General features: G+C 47.3%; 7 protein-coding genes across 7 annotated transcripts; 4 read left to right on the top strand and 3 right to left on the bottom strand.

Moving 5' to 3' along the window:
- Positions 1-1,047: 1,047 nt before the first annotated feature.
- Positions 1,048-1,888, top strand: N7446_007858 (uncharacterized protein; the record flags this gene model as incomplete). The annotated part of the gene is made up of 2 exons (XM_058516603.1): positions 1,048-1,224; positions 1,274-1,888. 2 exons carry the CDS (start codon positions 1,048-1,050, stop codon positions 1,886-1,888), a joined length of 792 nt encoding a protein of 263 aa, XP_058370249.1.
- Positions 1,889-4,166: 2,278 nt separating this feature from the next.
- On the bottom strand, positions 4,167-4,820 carry N7446_007857 (uncharacterized protein; the record flags this gene model as incomplete). The annotated part of the gene is made up of 4 exons (XM_058516602.1): positions 4,167-4,356; positions 4,431-4,448; positions 4,516-4,720; positions 4,766-4,820. 4 exons carry the CDS (start codon positions 4,818-4,820, stop codon positions 4,167-4,169), a joined length of 468 nt encoding a protein of 155 aa, XP_058370248.1.
- A 786-nt stretch (positions 4,821-5,606) lies between these two features.
- Positions 5,607-5,865, top strand: N7446_007856 (uncharacterized protein; the record flags this gene model as incomplete). The annotated part of the gene is given in 2 exon segments (XM_058516601.1): positions 5,607-5,718; positions 5,729-5,865. 2 exon segments carry the CDS (start codon positions 5,607-5,609, stop codon positions 5,863-5,865), a joined length of 249 nt encoding a protein of 82 aa, XP_058370247.1.
- A 2,109-nt stretch (positions 5,866-7,974) lies between these two features.
- Positions 7,975-11,312, top strand: N7446_007855 (uncharacterized protein; the record flags this gene model as incomplete). Its single annotated transcript, XM_058516600.1, has 4 exons — positions 7,975-8,533; positions 8,585-8,833; positions 8,909-10,774; positions 10,930-11,312. 4 exons carry the CDS (start codon positions 7,975-7,977, stop codon positions 11,310-11,312), a joined length of 3,057 nt encoding a protein of 1,018 aa, XP_058370246.1.
- Positions 11,313-13,343: 2,031 nt separating this feature from the next.
- N7446_007854 (uncharacterized protein) lies at positions 13,344-13,898 on the bottom strand (the record flags this gene model as incomplete). The annotated part of the gene is made up of 2 exons (XM_058516599.1): positions 13,344-13,723; positions 13,829-13,898. 2 exons carry the CDS (start codon positions 13,896-13,898, stop codon positions 13,344-13,346), a joined length of 450 nt encoding a protein of 149 aa, XP_058370245.1.
- Positions 13,899-15,984: 2,086 nt separating this feature from the next.
- On the bottom strand, positions 15,985-16,392 carry N7446_007853 (uncharacterized protein; the record flags this gene model as incomplete). The annotated part of the gene is made up of 1 exon (XM_058516598.1): positions 15,985-16,392. One exon carries the CDS (start codon positions 16,390-16,392, stop codon positions 15,985-15,987), a length of 408 nt encoding a protein of 135 aa, XP_058370244.1.
- Positions 16,393-18,252: 1,860 nt separating this feature from the next.
- Positions 18,253-19,506, top strand: N7446_007852 (uncharacterized protein; the record flags this gene model as incomplete). Its single annotated transcript, XM_058516597.1, has 3 exons — positions 18,253-18,793; positions 18,850-19,059; positions 19,115-19,506. 3 exons carry the CDS (start codon positions 18,253-18,255, stop codon positions 19,504-19,506), a joined length of 1,143 nt encoding a protein of 380 aa, XP_058370243.1.
- Between the last annotated feature and the right edge of the window lie 5 nt (positions 19,507-19,511).

Here is a 19,511-nt window from a genome sequence, read left to right as displayed (position 1 = left end):
AATAGAGGCAACACGGGTATGGGAAAGCTTCATTATGGGAGAATCAAGTGTCTCAAGGACGGAGTCAGAGCATCCGCTGTTGGGCCGGTCTTCATTTGCGTAGGTCGATCCGCTCACTGTAAGACCTATGCCTAAGCCCGGACCAAATTTTCTGCCCTTTCAGTGAGCGACTTAGATAGGATGGTAAAACCTTTACTCTTCATCAAGGTCCTTGAGACATTACCGATAGGCACCCCCTCAGAGGACCATTGTCATGTGCGACCCGGAAATTAAATGAGTCCCTCCCCGGAGGGAAAAAAGCAATAGTTTGTTTCTATTAACCAATCATAAATTGTAGTTACCTTAATTCTTCGGGAGATTGCTACGGTCGGGGCTTCGCCGAGCATGATCAGCAGGACCCACCTTTATATACCAGTTTACAAGTAATTAACGAACCATTGTCGTAAAGCAGCATGGGGGCCAAAGGGAACCCAACCTGAAAAGGCCACTGAACAGATAGATAGGTCGTGGGGACCAGAAAGAAGGCGAATGGGTAAAACAGATCACTTCGAGAAACTTAATTGCTTATCCAGGATACCTGATTTCTCGCAGATCTGAATACCAGAGTTTCTCTACAATCCATATGCAAACGCTGCAAGAATGTACAGACACCACAAAGAAAGGCCTCAACGGTGCCTTAGATGGTGGTAAGCAGGAAGAAGAAAGACAGAGTCAATAACCAGTCTACCGGTTACAGTATGATGGAAGTGCTGGCCGCTACTCGTTTCACACGAAGCCGTGGACCCAGAGACCGGTTATATCCTTCATCCCCATGACCTGTTTATTAATGATGCATGTTGAAACAACCGTTGAACTTAAACTGGCGCCTACATAGAGGGCTAGAACCATGCAAATCCTCGATCTTCGGGCTATTTTGTTCAGTTCCACATTCATTGCGGCTTTAAAGCTCATGCTTGCCCGATTTTGCCACTGATATCACAAATATCTTCCTGTCTTCGTGAACACTCTCCGTTGAAATAATTCCCGGGAGACGTTGCACACCATACCATGCCGAAGATGCCAACCAAGAAGATACAAACTACGCGGGATCCGGCTCCAAGTAAGGCTCGTCAACGGATCCCTGGCCTATCCGCTTCTGCCAGTCGCGTTGCACGACCCCCGGCTGCTGATACCGAAGCTGATTTCCAATCCTCCTCCAGACAAGAACAGCTGCGGGACTCGTTTGTAAGTGGCCCTCGTTTGCTATGTCACCATAACTAACTTTGGCTCAAAGGCAACAACTTCCTCTTCACAAGCAAAGAAGAGAGAGGAAGAGGAATGGAACGAAACCCATCGACGATGTCTGGATATCCTGGGAGATGCGGATGATGACTACCAAAATCTCAACGCAAAACTGATGAAAGAACGACAAGAAGCTCGGCAGAAGCTGCAGCAGCTCCGCACTGAGCATTTCCAAGCGACAGCTACAAATCGGCAGCTTGTCACGGAGAGGCAAAATGTCCTGCACGAGAAGCAACAGTGCCTCGGCAAAATCCAGCGACTCGAAACGGATATTGCGCAGTTGAAACAGCAGCTCGAGACAGCCAATGGCCAGACCACGGAGCAAATGATATCGCAAGGGATAGAGACCGAGTTAGAGACGGCTCACAGTGATCTGATGGGTGTAGCCACACGAATCTGGAAGAAGATCCAAGAACACCAAAACAAACGCTTTGGTCTTGAATTTCCGCAAAGTGATGTGATGCAAGCACCCACTTGGACGGGCTCGAATGGACAGTTTGGAGCGCTGGCATCGAGCACGCTACCGGGCCCTCCCTTGACGAACGCCTTTCCGTTGGATACCCAACAGACGGTGCCTCAAATGAACCAGTATGGAGCTCTTTCCTGAGAGATGTCAAGCAATTACTTGTACCCAAGGAACGCGTGATTGTCAATCGTGTACACCAATCCAGCACCAACAACTCCGTGGTCTCTCTTGTCTATTGACGAAAAACGATTGTTCCAGCGAAGTAATGAAATAAAATCTTTGTAACTCTCTACAATTCGTGATGCATGCAATAGAGTTGGTCTATATATCTCCCTGATTGGTCGGGGCACCATGTCAAGAGAAGACGTTGAAGTAAGCACGCATTTATTATGCCATCCAATGATCCTTTGCTAGACTCAATATGGTCTAGTGGTACTGTAATAAGTTACCATCCTGCTTCCTCGGCACGGCCCTGTTCCGGGGGGGGGGGGGGTTCGTCTTCGGCTACCGCCACCAAAGTCTCTGCATAAAGCCGAAGTATTCTTGTCACCTACTCCCCCATTGAGGTGGCGCCAATAATTTGATGAATTAAGTGGTGTTTTCCTAGGCTGCACCTTGCTAAATGAAAATATGGAATACCAGCATCCCTAATCTTTCACAGTGGTGCTCGGGACCGGGAAGTCCGGAAGCACCCATTGTTGGTTTTATGGTACGCGCTAGCCGCATTTAGCGCCGCGTGCATGGTGGCGTTAAGAGGCTAGTAGATCAGGGGAAAAATACCACATTGCATGCTTCGATTGGCGCACAATGTTGTGCTGAAATAATCGACGAGGTAAAAAAAAAGGGAAAATAAGGAAAGGTTAAAGCCCGGCAAAGTCCGACTGCTGTGATTGGTTCCTCTTCCGCCGAGACGGAAATTGATAGATTAATGCGGATCTTCCCTCGAGGGGATTGTGTGGGTCTCTATGACTAGGGGTAGATCTCAAGTACTTTTGTCCTAGCTGCCTTGTATGACGAAAGAGGCGGTGGTCGGAGAGAGCGTTGACTTTAGGGGAGATGAAAGTGGGAACACTGTGTAGATCGAAACGGAAATAACCCTGGTCGGAGTGTCCGAGGGGTCTAGAACCATTGCGAAACCGAAAATAACGAATTAGTAGAAAAGAAAAGGGCTAGTGGGATAGCACTAAGACAAGTCAGGCAGCACGGGAGAGATATAGGCCGGGCGAAATCTACGACATCGGAATCGAATATTGATCGCCAGATAGAAGTGGACGATGAGGCCGAATATTAGTCATAGCTCCCGCCCGCGCCCGTGTTCTTAGACTGCCGGCATGTGATGGTACCTGATCGGAAAAGACAGATCGTCTGCCTTGTACGCGCGACTAATGGGCTTGGAAAAACCAAGATAGTATTATATCTAGGCATCAAGGGCGACATGACCGGCTCAGCATACCACAATTTACAACGCGATGGCAGGCAAAGTGGGCCACTATCGGGCACGTTGTTGGCAAAGCAGTGATCCCTTTTCTGGCCTCTTGACCTACGTCGCCGATGGGCTCTCTACAGTGAGCCGAGAAAGAATGCAAGTTTGCCCTGAGACGTGAACCGTTATATCCGTTCGGATGTGCCGCAGTCATCTTGCATTAGGGCGAACCTTATTTCCAACATCAGCAAGTTTAAGTTGGGAGAACGCAACGTTTCCGATTCAAAAGTTTGTTGGGTGGAGCTAACGCTTGTCCGATTTAGGAGCCTCCAGCGCTATGTTGGTGATCGGCATTGATTTGGAATCATGACAAGCTGCTAAATAAACTTTCCTGGACATACAGACCTATTGAATTGACGCTAGAATGTTGGCACGGTTGATCTCAGATGGGATTGTCGTAACCTCATTACGATATTCAGCCGGCTATTACGGCAGGCCAACCTTGTATCTGTCTATGCAAATGAGGCAATGGATGATTATACATAGCCTCTTGCTTGACTCTTTCTGTATATTCAGTTTCAGGGCAAGGCCCTTAATGGCCAGCTGACTATCGTAGTGAGGTTACGACACCTCCACCTGAGATCAGTCGTGCCAACATTCTAGCGTCAATTCAATAGGTCTGTATGTCCAGGAAAGTTTAGTAGCTAGTCATTATTCCAAATCAGTCCCGATCATCAACATAGCGCATGAATGGCCAGCGACCTGCGTCTTTTGCCGACCATACGCCAGCATCACCTACCTCATAACGGAGCATATCGTGTGTACGGCGACAATATCGGCCTTTATGTGACAGGGATGTTTGGATTCCTATATTTCCACGAATGCAGATCTTTCCTTGCTATTCATGACTGTTTCGCCTTCGTCCCCGTCCTCGTTTTCGGATAGTTACTTGAAGCTATTGTTTCAGTCCGGCTCAAACCAAAAGAAATCCTAGCATCACTGCATCGGGCGCTTCGAGCGAGCCATTTTTCGATCCCCGCCGACATTGTCCTTGCCTTTGTCTCTATTCTGCCGCAGTTCTTTCACTTCCTCCTCCAGGATGATGAGTCTTTCCCTCAGGGTCTGTAGAGACTGCTCCGTGTTTTCATTACAGTCGCGCTGGACCTTGGCGAACTTCTCTGTCCCTCTGAACAAACTCATTAGCGTCTCTCCAGCAGCCTTGAGCATGAGAATGCCATGTCGATCGGAAGTGGTACTTACTCTTGGCGTAAGTCCAGGCTATCAAACTCTCAGTCAGCCTTTGCTTCGAAAGACCTCCATCCAAGAATAGCGTATTGCGACTTACTCGGCCAGCATTGTAAAAGCCATCATGATCGAACCCTCAGGTGGATCTTCGGAAGTTTTGTCCTTGACTGAACCCTGATCATGCTCGGCCCCGTCGGCCTCCATGGCCCAGTCATCTTGGTCCTCGTCACTGTCTTCGTCCATAGGGGCGATCTCCCCCTCGTCACCGGATTGACCATCCGCTCCGTGAGTTTGATCGTTTCCGTCTGGGGAACTTGACCTGGGCAGACTCCATACGTCCCTTGACCTACAGGGTTGGGGTGCAGACCGGCATAATCGACTCCGATAACTTGCTGTGCCCACCATGTCTGTCTTTCGGGCTTGTCGAGATTTTCGAGAAGTGGAACAAAGTACCGTGAAAATTAAAGAAACACAACCAGACATGGGAAGCTCCGCTAATTTATAGGCCCGAGCCAACCCGCGCATCACAACTCAGCCTGGAACGCAGCACAGGGATTGATCCCTGCAAAGCTAATTAGCCATTTCAGTTTCTTTCCAAAGAGCACAGATGTCACGAACAGTAACATTACCCCACAGCGATAGCTAGGACAACTGGCCGACTGGACAATCTTGATGGGTGACCCAGAAGGCGTATATCATACATTACCTGGCCAAATGCATTTGTGAGTAGGATAATCAGCTTAGTGAGAGAACGGTACCCCTTCTAGTCAAGCCCGCACCAGTATATAGGCCGGTAGCGGCAGGCGCTGGCGTACGCCTCGATGGAGGACGGAAATATATTCCAACCCTCGGATAGATGACCGAGAACTCACCATGGTATGTCATCTATGAAGCACTGTTGATCCCCGTGAGCTCGGTTCCACATAGGCCTCCGCTTAACCAGGTCCAGCAAACCAGTTGCGGTGGGCTTGGTGGATCCAGTCAAATCCGTTCATTGCTTGAAATCACCAGGACTCGCACATGCCGGGCAGGCACGACCGCAAATATAGGTGGCGTATTTGTCCCCAGTTATCCTCCCCTAGGTCAAGTCGGCTTTTCAGGGCATTTCATTACCGTTCACCTTTCCTTCTGTTTGCCCGCCCATATACCTGTTTACTGCTTTTCGTTTATGTCTCGAAACCTCTCATAACAATGCCCAAAGCCCGTTGGCCCCAAGCAGAGGCGGATAATCTTTTACCATGGCTATCCCGACATCAGCATCTATCATGGAAAGCAAAGTCTGTGGCATACATAAAGCAATATGGTATCAACAGATCCGGCGAAGCGCTGCGAGGCAAGCAGAACCAGTTGGAAGATGAAGCTCGCCAGCGAATGGAGGAAGCTTCTGAAGTCCACCGAGAACCGGCCCGCAAGACAAGGTGCCAACGAAAAGAAGCTTTCCCGTCTTTAACATTATATACCCCGGCCCTCACACTGAGGAATCCCAATCCAAGGGTCCGTCAATTGCTACAACATTGGCGGTGCAGACAGCACCCTTTCTCTAGGGGATCCTCGAGGAAAAGCAGCCAAAAACTCTTTGGTAAGTTAAAAGTTGATATACAATCTGACTGGAATGACTCACGGACGTACTGATGGATGGGATACACTAGGTGGTCAACGAATGCTGATTCTTCGATCTCAACATCCACGAGTGATTGCTTCTTTTTGGAATTTCATCCACCGCCGAACATCTGATAGGACATTGAAGGAATGGTAGGCCTTGGGTACAATCGAGGATTGATCCGACGATTGGTCCTATACATCATGAAATCTCCTCTATTCTCGCATTACCGAACACCCCAGCACAGTTGGTTAACCCCAACTACGCTATGTATGTACTGAGTCAATATTGCGCTCTTACTCACTACGCCATACCGTGCGATGACGGAGCCCCGTCTCCAGGCTTCACTTAGTCCTGGACGCGGGATCAGATAGCACTTATTTTCTTTTATCATTTTTCTTGTTTGAAGGTTGTGATACATACTCGATCACCTGTGGAAAGGATTTTAGTGCACGACTGGAAAGGAAGACACGTTGACCGTCGTCGCATCAGCGGACTTACAGTGACGCAGCAAATGTTTTAACACCCCTCTGATTTTTTAGATTCTGCCAGTCAAAAATTCGATTTTTTCAACACTCTTTACTTGTTTCTTAATAACACACTTGGCTTTTGTGTATTGAATGAACCATACCTTCTATGAAAAACACCTACTGAAACAAGAATGTTTAAAAAGTAAGATATCATAAACTTGCTCTTCGGTCTACAATAGGCGGTCTCAAAAGCGGTCTGTCCAAGGGTGTTAAAACATTTGCTGCGTCACTGTATATCTGAGACTGTAATCGCTCATGTTCGACGATGATAGCCATATTAAACACCACGAGGAACGCAAGGCAAGCGGGTCTGGATGAGGCAGCGAATGATACATTTTGACTTACTTCGCTAAGAACTGAGAAAGTGGGCGGCAACTCCCGGATCAGGCCTTTCATAAAAAGTTGGGATAGTTCCCAAAAGAGAATAGCAGCCTGCGCCATGTAATTTCCCATGATACGCTAAGCATTGTCATGTAATTTTCTTTCTTGATCGGTTGGGACTAGTAATGGCCTTACGGACTGGTTTTGATACGATCGGTGTATATCATTAACCTCCAACCGGCCCCGCCATTGATTCCACGGTTCACCTCAAACAGCCTAAAAAAGCCCACCCCTGGAGGAAACGGATGTATTTCCAGTTCCCCGGCCAATCGTGTCACAACATGATCGCTAGATAGCAAGGGAGACCTACCCACCTCAAGTGTGGTATCCTGCCTAGAAGCGACCTGAATGAGGGAGCAGCTTGATTATGAGTGATCCGTGAGCAGAGAAGACTATATTTTCTGAAGGACTCGACTGGGCTTTGTAGCGAATACAATGTATTTCGGCAAACTCATTAGTATCAAGAGGATTTACCATTATTGAATGTAAAAAGGGTGGGAGGAGTTCCGTGCGTGTGCGTGTGCGTGCGATCGCGTCCACCCTGAATATAACATGCTCGCCAAGTACTATTAGCTTGGATTGCTGTCCTATATCAGAGTGATCTTGTACTTTTCCGGAAGTGCTTCTCGTCAACCACACCATAAGTTTTCATGTCGGGACAGACTTTCCATGCCGCAAACAGATCGCGCGGTACGATGCTTTATTGCCACGAGCTACGAAGCGACGGAAATTACTTAGCGCTACTGTAACTTTTCTTTGACAGACGAACGATAAGTTGTCGTGGCGTTGGGTCGTGGAATTATGAAGAGTCCGACTCATGATCACATGACGTAAATGACTAGTGCGCCGTCAAACTTATAAATTAATCTAGCGCTGCTCTAAAACCTGTCTGGTGACATAAAACTCTAGCACTCCAGGATCCCCTTATCAGCATTTGACCTCACATTGCCGATTTTGTTGCTTAACGAATGACTTTGGGCAAGTAATAATCTCCCTCGAGCATTCACATTTTTCTGACTCTTGTCTGTTCAGATTGAGTGACACCTAGATGGATGCCGACGCTGTCAATGTTGAAGGCTATGGCCACAACATTGGATGGGATGACTGCAGTATGGACATTCTACCAGAGATGAACTGTGTGTACAGGCAGCATTTCCAGCCTTCTGAAGACACGTTAGGTTTTGTCCTTAAACAATCACAGTCATACCTCAGAGCACTGGCGGGACGCGAAAGCTTTGCCGGGTTCTTAAATGTCTCACTCATGAGTGACATACTAGTGAAGAGAACAGAAGTCATTTTTGATGCACCGAGCCCTTGCGTACTTCAGTCTGAGAATGGCGAAGCTAGTACCAATATCAGCTGGCTCGATGTTGTCAAGGCGAAGAACTATCAGGCCGAGCATACTGGCAATGGGGTTTATCATTTCCATATGCGAGATCGGGGAGTGATTGTTCAGTTGTCTACCTTCCAACACAATATGCTTCTTTCGGGATTACCCCGGAAGCTTGTGCAACCCTGGTCATACGAGAAAGATGTGCAGATGGAGATGTATACTCTGGCCCTGGCCGCCGAAATGACATCACTTATGAACCAATTTGCATCGGAAGGTAAGCACACCCAAAGCTGTGGTTGACCCACTCGCTCACTCCAGCTTGCAGTCATCAAAGCAAACAACACTGTGCTCGAAGAGATAGCCAAAAGAGACCAAGCACTCCGCCACTCCCCGCTGCTCGGTCAAAGATCAGCGACAACACCCTTTTCCGAACTTGGTGCGGTCTCAGTTGGGTTGCCAGCACATTCCTCACCAGCCCAGGCTGACACTGACTCACTCGATGAGGCGGCTGTCGAGACTCGCGGCCCAGGCGTTCAAAGCAATACTAGAAGACGCTGTGCTGCAAAACGGAGCTGTAAGTGTGGACTTGAGAGAAAAGAAACCTCACCGATTTTCCTGAGAAACAGTACTAACAATTTGAACGTGTTAGTTTCCAAAAATCAGCTTTGGTGTCCCGATGTGTTGAAGCAGTTTCCCGAATGGTTCGAAGACCAAGTCCGAAGAAATCTGTCGCAAGAAGAGATTGCTCGAAATTTTGAAAAAAAGTTCAAGCAAAAACGGACATTCAATGCTCTCGAGGCGAAGTTGTATAAGATAACAGGAAAGAGCTCCTATAGGAAGCGCGGGAAACAGTCTCCGGTTCCCTCGACAACTCGCAAATCCTCACCATCTCATCAGTCGTCAGGGGCATCAGATTTGCTTCAACAAATGATTATGCGGTCAAACATGGATGTTCACACCTTATATCTATCCCCGAGCATTGTTCCATATCTTGCTCCAAACAATAGCGAGGATGGCAATCCTAACGCCCATACAGGTGCTCAACCGACTCACTCAGCCCCAGAGTCTAACGGTTCAAACCCATATGACCTCGCGGATGAAGAGTCAGAGTGTCTGGGCCCATCCAGGGGACGCATTTTTCAGTCAGGTGAAAGCTCTCAGGTCGATGAATTGACCCAAAGCCTTCCGAGCTTTTCAGGTGAGGCGGCCGAAAGTCCTCTGTATTTAGACCAGTCAGAGAATGGCCACTCGATCCATGCAATGGAGGCAGATCCGAGAAGGGGCGATTCTAGCGCCCCTCGAGAGTCTCCGCCAGAGGCCCGTCGGATAAAAGAACCTATTCGATCCCACACCGAAGATAATAGGACGCCTGCGATGTTAGGCCAAATGCTCCTTCATTCTAGTGAAGTCACACCAATGCATATGGATCATTCGGTTTTATCACAAGTCAACCGACCCGCAGGGAATGATGTTGGACAATGCACAGTACGTGAGAGTCAATTTTATGGACTTTCAGCGCATAAGAGTACTGGACATGACCCTGAAGATAGCCTCGATGCGTTCGCCAGGGCAACAGCCTCCCTGCAAGCTTCTCAGTCGAGCGCCACTGGCAGTTCGACTGAGGGACACTCTCTGAACAGAATGAATGGGCCATCCACCGACACTCTCAAAGAGGATTTAGCCGAGGAAGAATTGATACGAAGGTGTGTTCTCGAGAGATCTCAAGCACAGGTGCGACCTCATCGCCCATGGAAGAGCGGGGACCTGAACCGCTTGCCACAATGGCTTATGGTACGGAAGCATCTACCAAAGAACAAACTCGAAGTTGAGTTTCTGAGAGACTTTGGACACTATCGAACTTCCTGTGCCATTAGCACTGCTTGCCGCAAAATAAGGAAGGCAGAAGCCCGTCAGAAGAATGCAATCTCAAACTGCACCTCAATTTCACTATCTCAGGCCATCCCTGGCGTCGTCGGTTCTACCCAAATATCACGGACATCCAACAACATCACTGGAAACGACACGCCCGGGTTGAACCCATCTCACATGCCGAGCAAGGAGTTGCATGCTCCTGAAAATTCACTGTTGGAGCGACCTCGCTCACCACAGACGCAGCCGCAGATTCCAGACTGCAGAGAGGGATCTTCTTCTACCCACTCTGCTTTGTCACATGATGTCGATGAAGCAATGTATTATACCACATCTGCTGCCATCGCCTCGACATGTGCTCCCCCGCAGACTGCGGTTTCACAACGCACCCAATGTGTCGAGAATACTTCTCAGTTGGGCAACCAGAAAGAGCCTCCCCCAGCTCGGTTTACAGCAGTCAATGGTGGGAAAGGCCTCCGGGCCAGATCAGGTACGGAGAACACCACTCCACAGGCTCAGATGGAAAGGGAAGGCCGTGGAGATCTGCAGGGCGGGCAAAGAACCAGGCAAACATCAACACCACCCGAAGGGCTGATAGGGCAAGAATTGAATAGCCAAAATGGGTCGCAAAGACTGTCGCCCCAGAGTAAGTTTGTCTTCTCCGTTTAGTCAACCACCCTCTCGGTTCCTTGGTTGTATCATGTTAGACTCGTCCAACTCATTCGAGTGCCTGGCCTGCCGCTTACACTAATAATTTCGCTTTTATTTCCGCCCACTCATACTGATTGGCTTTGCTCAAAGCGCTCGCAGAAGGACGGACCAGTTCGCTTGACTCAGAACCGATAAACAGCACACTTGAAGCCACTGGGGACCAGCCGTATATCCCTGCCGTTATTTCCGACACCCGCACCCCGCAACCGGAAGTGCGCCCAACTACGCAGAACTCGTCGCAGACTCAAGCAAACCCAGTCAATATCCCATTCCCAAACAACCCCCAGCCCGATTACACAACAGGCAAAATCCAAAATCGTTCGTCCGCCTTCCAGATCCCATCCCCACGAACATCCCAGCCCTCCACAGCACAATCCCAACCTGATGGACCACAATCTGGCGGTGTATCCGGGATGGCGCAAACAGACCGTTCGTATCTACCCCCTCGCCTGTCTTGTGCGGTGCTAACGTAAATCCTGAGCAGCTGTTCCGTTATCAGGCCAATCGTTCCCAAAAGGCCCTGCCAGCATTTCTCTCCATTCTCCTGACCAGCTGCAGGGTCATGGAATGCAACGATATCAGAGGTATCCGCTCCCATCCTTGGGCGCAGCAGATGTACCATCGCGAGGGTGAGCGTCATCGAAAGCAGCCACAGAACCACGTATTGCCTAGCCCTTGTACCATATCAGCCATTACGCCTGGATCCATGTTTCCTACTTCTGAAGCCGGGCTGGGCTATAAGTCGGCATAATTTGGATTATGCCTTTCGAATGTCTGTCGTTGTCTTAGCCTGTAACATCTTAATTCCTATCTATCATACGCCTGAATCGTATTGTCTTCTCTTTCTTTTTATATCTTCGTTACCTTTTCTGGTCAGTTCTGGATCATGACTCGGGCTTTAGAGACACACATACCGTGCATGGACTCGCAGTCGTCGCCCCCATGACTTCAGACCATGACCCAATTTCCTACCGGCCAGTACACGAGGCGGCTCTACAAACCGCTACCTAAAAGTCGAGCCTATCTGTTGATGCAGCTGTGATCGGGGGACTGTAGGTTAGCCATGTATGCAAAGGTGAACTCGATATTTCTTCACGTGCCAAGACAGTGGAGGGCGTCCTGGACCTCGCGGAAGCATCACAGCATTTTGAAGCCGCGCACCATGATGGCAAGACGTCAAGAACGGCGACTAGGCCACCACAGGCCCTTATCTCATGCATTGAGATGCGATGTTACACATCAAATACACTGACTTGAGATGTCAATTCAGGGGTTTCAAATTGCTGATGTATTGTGCCATTATAAATAGCTATAGAGATGCCTCCATTAGAGGAGGAGACTTCAATCATCTCTTTTACAGCCCATCATTCTATGGGCAGTTGTCCGTCATTCATTGTATATTACAGCAAACCTGAGGTAGATTCTATGTGTCAAACACGATTGGAAAAACAACGATTTTGGTCAACACTCGAGTCCTCAAGGACCATGTCAGCGGCAGGGAGATAACAGCCACGAGACCTATACACTTCCATTGAATACGTTCCAGGGATTGAATTTATAATATATACCAGGCTGTATAGGCAATCTGGGCTCGTTTTAACGCTCGGGTTCTTTTTTCCTTTTTATTTTTCAAGACAGAATATGGTGAGGTGGAAATGAATCTTTTCGAACGCAAGAGAAACAACACCTCATGAATGACGGAAGAACAACAAAGCCACCAAAGGAGCCGCAGAGGTGTTTTTAGTTTACTTGATGAGTATTTCGATCAATGTCAACTTTAACGACTTCGTTGCTACAGTGCGTCCCGAAACTGGTGCCACCACTTCTACTCTTTCACTGTGTTTCGGAGTCAAATTACTAAGCTTAGCTAGTCCCTATTGGGAATTAATCCGAGTATTCTTGGCACTGGAGCCTGTATTGTTTCTTACATACCGTACCTACCGCCCTGGTGGGGTTGTATTCACTTGTACTTTGTTACATGCGACACCTTTCTTACCCCACCTCAAAGGTTAATCTTCTGGTTCACAAAAGAGCTGAGATACTGGTATGGCACCAAAGCCTGCCTCATCAAATCATGTGCCTATCTCTAACAAGATCCAAGTGGAGAGCTATCAGAATCGCAGATGGCAACAGAAGAACCATCCTGACATTCTCTTCCCCTATAAGACATTATTATGGTAAGACATTCTCTCGATTAGGATAATGGCCAATCATCTACATAGAATCCCATGGTATTACGATATTTATGCAAACAGGACAAAAAGACTTTTAATTTTACTGGAGATTTTCGATAACCTGATAGCGGGGTAGATTGTCAAAAATAAAAGTGTAATCAGTTACGTTCTTAATCAATGCTGACCGTGCTGGGGCCGATGGGGTCACGTGTGGCAACGTGACCTTCAGCCCGATGTTTATTCTGATGATCTGATCTATGCTCAAGTTGTTTTCTTTTCTTCAATTTTTATGTAAACAGATCGTGGCACCGCTCAATTGGACAAATTCGGCTAAAACCCTTCACTAACCCGAGCTCGAGCATTCTTGTCTTGTTCTTCTATGCTTATAGCCTCGGGCCCAAACTTCTTGTTCTGTTCCTCTCGGGCTGCTCTAATTAACCCCATGTAATAATCCTTCTCCGTCCCAGTAACTTCATAGCCGTTCCACCAGTGGGCGTATGCAACTAGCTTATCCCTGCATAAGTGTTTTCCAAACAATTCTTTCAGAACCATGAATTTCCAATCGGAGTCGCGCGACTTCACATCAATTCCGGCCGGCACATAAATAATTTTATCTTTGTCCGAGTTACGCGTGGCGGGATGATCCCTGAGATAACCCGTATAATATCCTTCGGTTTTCAGAAAAACAAGATCATTGTCGTAATTGAAAGCTAGACACCAGCCTGTGAGCGGCTTGCCACTCCCCTTGTAAGAGGCGCGGCTGCATTCCCTAAGCAAAATCAGTTTTGTTCTATATTCCATGGTTGTCCACTTACAAAGGTAGTAGATTCCAAAGCCAAGGGGTCCAAGTTCCTTGCCGAGCTGTTTATAGTCCTCGTCTCCCATTTGATAATTGGTTGACATTTTGAAGAATTTATAAACTTGCGTAGATGAAGAAACAAGTCAAGACGGGCGAAATACTATGTATGAACCTTGACGGTGGATGAAGAAGAGTAATTGTCAATTTGAAGGGGGAGAGAGGCCATACTTATATTTTTTTTTTAGATTGGTGCTAGGCGTGGTGCACCATTACATCATATTATCAATATAATAAAAGTGCTTTTAGCTGAACTGTGGATCCTTTCAGCTTTCATTGATAAATGCCAATCCCCTTACGGATTGGTGGTTAGGGAGGGGGGCGGGGGGAGGGATGTGATGATCCTCCACGTACAGTCGATGGATGGATAGATGGATGGATTTCAGTTACCCTGACCCCTCACAACTAAGCATGATAGACTTCTCTCACTATTGTGCCCTATTATGCAGTGGATGGATTCCTCCACGTATGTACTTGAAGCAGATCCTTGATGTAAGTTCCTTTCCTCGAGAGAATAGTCGTTATCACATGATAAGCTGCTTCTTAATGGCTGTTCAAATAATGTTAGTATCGTCAAATCATTTAGTCAGATTGCTCTACGTACAATCTTTTCACTGAAACGACAACGGCAGTGTCATCAGCTCTCACCCAACAGTGGCGAGCAATCGTTCGTCGTAGAACCTTTTCTAGCTTTTTCTCTAAAAGCAGCTGCCAGAAGGCACTTGGAGCTCCATCCTGTTCTTCCGATTACCATGATCGACGGTGAGCGCGTGATAATTGAAAATTGCAATTGGATGACAATATTATCAGCACTCTATTAATGGGCGGGTGAATGACGTATGAGCTAAACTTACCGCTACTGATCAGCATCTTTAGCTGAGAAATATGGAGCATCCCGACCTCTTAGGGTTGACACTACTTGTTAGTCACTGATCGCTTGTATGCATATATGGTATGGACCCATAAGAGATCAATTCGGAAGTGCACTACTGTAGGTGATCCCTATTGATAAAAATGGGCCCCTAAACAAGGCGTCTTAAGATACCAACCACTAAGCTGAATCCCATGTCTTACACTATCAATTTTCTCCTTCACAATCAAAATCCACAATCTTGCGCATTTAAGGGTTCCGAATACCAGAGCCTTCATTAAGCTACTATATTCTCATAGGCTACAGTAAAAATACAGTGCAATTGGTTTTTTGTCTATTTCCGCACATATGGCCAAAGATGCCAGTTGATGCCCAGAAACGCAAGCCCCAAGCCCCACCTGTTCAGTGGCTAGCTGAGATCAAGTATGCCCACGCCGCTTCGTCACTCTGTCCCGCGTTGTGGAGTCCGGCTCCATTTCCTCCACCTCAGCGGAAGATACTTGTATGTAAGTAGGTTTGCCTTGGTAGTCAATGTTCAGGTACCCCACTACAACAGGTTATAACCGCCAAATAGCCATACTCCTTTCTGCTTGACGCATAAGGCAGAAAATCATTGGTTTCATTGTACAGTAGATGATGATGATGATGATAATGATGATTTCATTTACCCTGACCCCTCACTTTAACGGTGATATGCAGGATACGACACCTATATATATCCCTTTGCGTACATCTAGAATGTCCAAATTTCTGACAATGAACTTAGAGCCTCGTCACGGCCTACCGTGGCCTAATTGCCGTTCCTATTATTAGGCTGTCCTCGTGGCGCGCGGCTGCGAAACTGTTGTCAGTTGCTGTTGGATGGTGAATACAGTAACAAACCAAAGTGCGCCGTATTCTAATGTAAGCATAATACGTACGATGTGGTATTTTAAGAATACATGGGAAGATTAATAATCCGAGGCTATCCCTCATATAGACTAGTGCACTTAGCTAATCGAGATCGAAACATAGTTTAAGAGTGAAAGTGGTGGCACCAGTTTCGGGACGCACTGTAAACAGAGCAACTATGATATTCATAATGGGGGTTTGGGTTAATCTTTATGAACTTCACTGTGAATGCATGTACTGTACGGTAAGTGCAGTCCGAGAAACAGGATGAAATCCGGCCACGATCTATTGTGAGATCTAGAAATAATTTGCAGTCTAAATGAGTCTGGTCAATTGAAAGCATGAAATGATCTCTAACCACTCTCTTCTTCTTCCCAACCCCGTGGCCGTATGAAGAGAGCATCCGCTTTGATGGCCTCAACCCAACCTTGAGAGGCTTTTCCTGGAATCCGAATGGACCCTTTCAAATACAATTTGCGACCCTCAACCTTGTCTGGCCACGCACGAAGAAGTATCGGTACTGTTGGTGGGACAGACTGGACAAAAGAGGTGTTCAGATAGGCTGTGACTGCTGGTTTGCATTGTTTGCAACAATCGGCCAGAATACGGTCCATCAACAGAGCAAGATATCCACCAAACAGTTTATTATCGTAGTAGCACATTTGCTGTGAAGGCTTGAGGATCAAGAGAGACTCTGCCTCGCACCCTAGTGGATGGCGCTTGAAAGTTGGCAGATAGCCTTCCAACAAGGACCGCATCATTTCGTCTGGAGAGTCAACGAAGGAAGAATCGAGATGAAGCTTTCGAAGGTCAGTGATATGTAGATTATCCAAGTTATGCAAACTTACAAGAGTATCCTTTGGTAAATCACTAAATGGGTCAAAATTGGGAGTGGGCTGGCTTGAGTCTGCCAACGGCAAACATCCACCAAAGGATCGATGAAAAAATGAGGTCACGAGCCGTCGATTCATATTTCTATTAGGCTTGGGTAATTTCGTTTAGGAAAGGGATTTTCTGAAACCGCAGATTATGCCAGGCATATCATGGGACTTATATGTGGCGCTGCCCAGGTACATGCGGTGTTGTCTGTGTAGTACCAACAAGACGTAAGAGTCGCCACGTTGAATGATCATAAACAGATAACACCGTTTCAATTCCACGCTATCGCAATGAGCACAATAGTTTGCGTGGGACAACCCATTTTTTTTTGATCGCATCGTGGTCTCTGATAGCTGGTGTAGACCCTCGTTCAACACCCTGGTTCAACACCCTCGTTCAACACCCTCGTTCAACACCCTCGTTCAACACCCTCGTTCAACACCCTCGTTCAACACCCTCGTTCAACACCCTCGTTCAACACCCTCGTTCAACACCCTCGTTCAACACCCTCGTTCAACACCCTCGTTCAACACCCTCGTTCAACACCCTCGTTCAACACCCTCGTTCAACACCCTCGTTCAACACCCTCGTTCAACACCTTACATCAACCTCTTTCGTCCAGTATTACATTCTTGCCCACCTTGGCCGTAATAATGTTCAAAACTTTACAACGATGGCGGAGGGCCATTCACACAAGAGAGTGAGGCACAACGGGGAAGAACCAGCATTGGGTAGTTTAGCTCTTCATCTGTAATTTATTTCTTGGTAAATCTATTAATAGTTACGATAAGGTGATTATCTTGGTAATTTCGTACGCATAAGCTTCTGGGTATGACGATGAAAGAAACTCTTATGAGCACCACATGTCAGAGAAACGGTGGATCTGCATGTGGTTTTCTGGGTTTTTACCTGTGAGATTCCTACATACTGTATGGGAACCAGAGAAGTCACCTAAGAACTATCCTCGTTGAACTATCCTCGTTGAACCATCCTTGTTGAACCGACCGCCTTCGTCAAAGCTGTGCGCCAAATGAACTTAATGTCCAGTATGGTCATCATCGTCCCAATATTTTGGGAATTCATGTTTTAGGCCTAAATACCGTGTGATGGGCATTTGGGTTTCGAGCCATGGATCGAAGAAAGAGCACAACAAATATACTTGTACATTTTTTACGGACAGAAGAATGACAAAAATAGTGTCGGACCCTACCATTACCGATGATATTTAGCTTCAGGATGCAATCTACCCTCTGTGACCGGGGATGTTCACAGTTTGCGATGTGGTGAGATAAATGCTAATATGTGGTACATGAGTTCAATTTCACTTTAAACGCTTTGAACTTGGCCGATGAGAGCTCGATTCCGGCTGACCATGTACGAACAAATCCTGCTTCTCGACTCGGATTGGTGAAGTATAACACGAAGCACTGCCTTTGTGGAGAGGCCCGTTGGATCATTGGCATTCTGACCCTGGATCTGAGTCCCCACTTTGGACGGCTGAATTAGTCCAGTTCTATTATAAATCACTCAATGCCATATTGATACCGCTCCTCGTTCAACCATCTTGACGAACTGAAATATCCAATAGACAGGTTCTTCTTGCGAAGAGACTGTTTTAGATACTTTCTAGCTATACAGCATATAGGCGAAGCTGTGCTTTGATCGCAACACCTGGGTATGTAAAGCTCGCCCGCATCGTTCATGTCCTGACATGTCTATTTTCGAAGTTTTATATCTAGGAAATGGACCACGGCCACGAGAACAAAGAGGTCGAGGAAGATGATAACAACCAATACGACTCAACTCTAGGGCCTTGCGAAGAGCAAGTTCGTTTACGACACTTTTACCCCTCGCGACAGAAATTGCTATTTGTACTCGAGATATTGCGGTCATATCAAGCTATGCTGCATGGAGACAACAGCTTTGCCAGGTTTTTCAATGTACCGCTCATGAGTGACGTTCTCGCCGAGAGGATTGTTAGCTTGTTTAGTGAAGCTCGCCCAAAGATCCTGGAAGCTTGCAACCATGATATAAATTGGGCTGACGTTGTTCGTGAGCGTTTGTTCGAAGTCAAACGCCACGAGAACGGCAAGTATCAGTATTATCTTCCGAAACGCAAAGCTTTAGTTGAAATGTCCGAGTTTGATCACTGTTTGATTTTGTCGGGCATTCCTCGACAACTAGTTCACCCGAAGTCTCACTCCAGTGATGTGCAGGCGGAAAGAAGCACGTTGGAGCTAATAGCCAAAGAGATAGCATCGTGGAATGATATCCTTTCGAACCGTAAGTACATCATGAGGTTGGTCGTCCGGCAGTCGCAGTCACTAATTTGTGCGAAGTCAATGAGATAAACAAGGATATTCTTGGCAAGGTGGCCGGCAAACTCCGCAAGCTCGGAGAGTCACACAGTACACCATGCTCTTCCCAAGCTTCTCAACCTATTCCCACATATGAATCGAATGAAGTGAACCCACACGCTCGCACAGCGTCCGAGGCTTCCGCGGAAGCTTCGGGTGCAGCTATACAGAGCAAATTTGGAAATAACAAGCGTTAGTGTCCCGAACAACATGGCTTCTGTGGAGCGTATCTGAAATCTAGTTGCAGTGTTTCCTTATGGTCGTCGATGGACTGCCGAGCAAAAGGCCTGCCTGCCCAGGTGGTTTGAATCACGGGCGCATCTACCGGAAAAAGAAATTGAGCTCGAGTTCAAGCAAGACTTTGGCCATTCTCGAACTTTTGCGGCAATCCAGGCCAAATTATATGAAGTAGGTGCCGGGAAGCTCCGCAGGAAAAGGAAAGAAGAACATCGTCAAAACAAGATCCCAGTCGAGATCAGCCCTGCTCCGGCGATTGACCCGTTCCGATCGTCGATTCCATCAAGATCAACTCCGGAAGCTGAGGTATTTGACCTACCCCTCCCAGTCCCGTTCGACCCGGAAGTAAATAATAATGTGGTGGACAACAGTGAGTGTTGGCTGTCGGAGGATTTCCAATAACGCAT

The sequence above is a fragment of the Penicillium canescens genome, assembly GCF_028828765.1.
Source record: "Penicillium canescens strain IBT 15451 chromosome Unknown utg000005l_segment0_segment0, whole genome shotgun sequence".
Classification (NCBI taxonomy): domain Eukaryota; kingdom Fungi; phylum Ascomycota; class Eurotiomycetes; order Eurotiales; family Aspergillaceae; genus Penicillium; species Penicillium canescens.
Note: the sequence above shows the minus strand (reverse complement) of the source record. Positions and strands in the feature narration are given on the sequence as shown.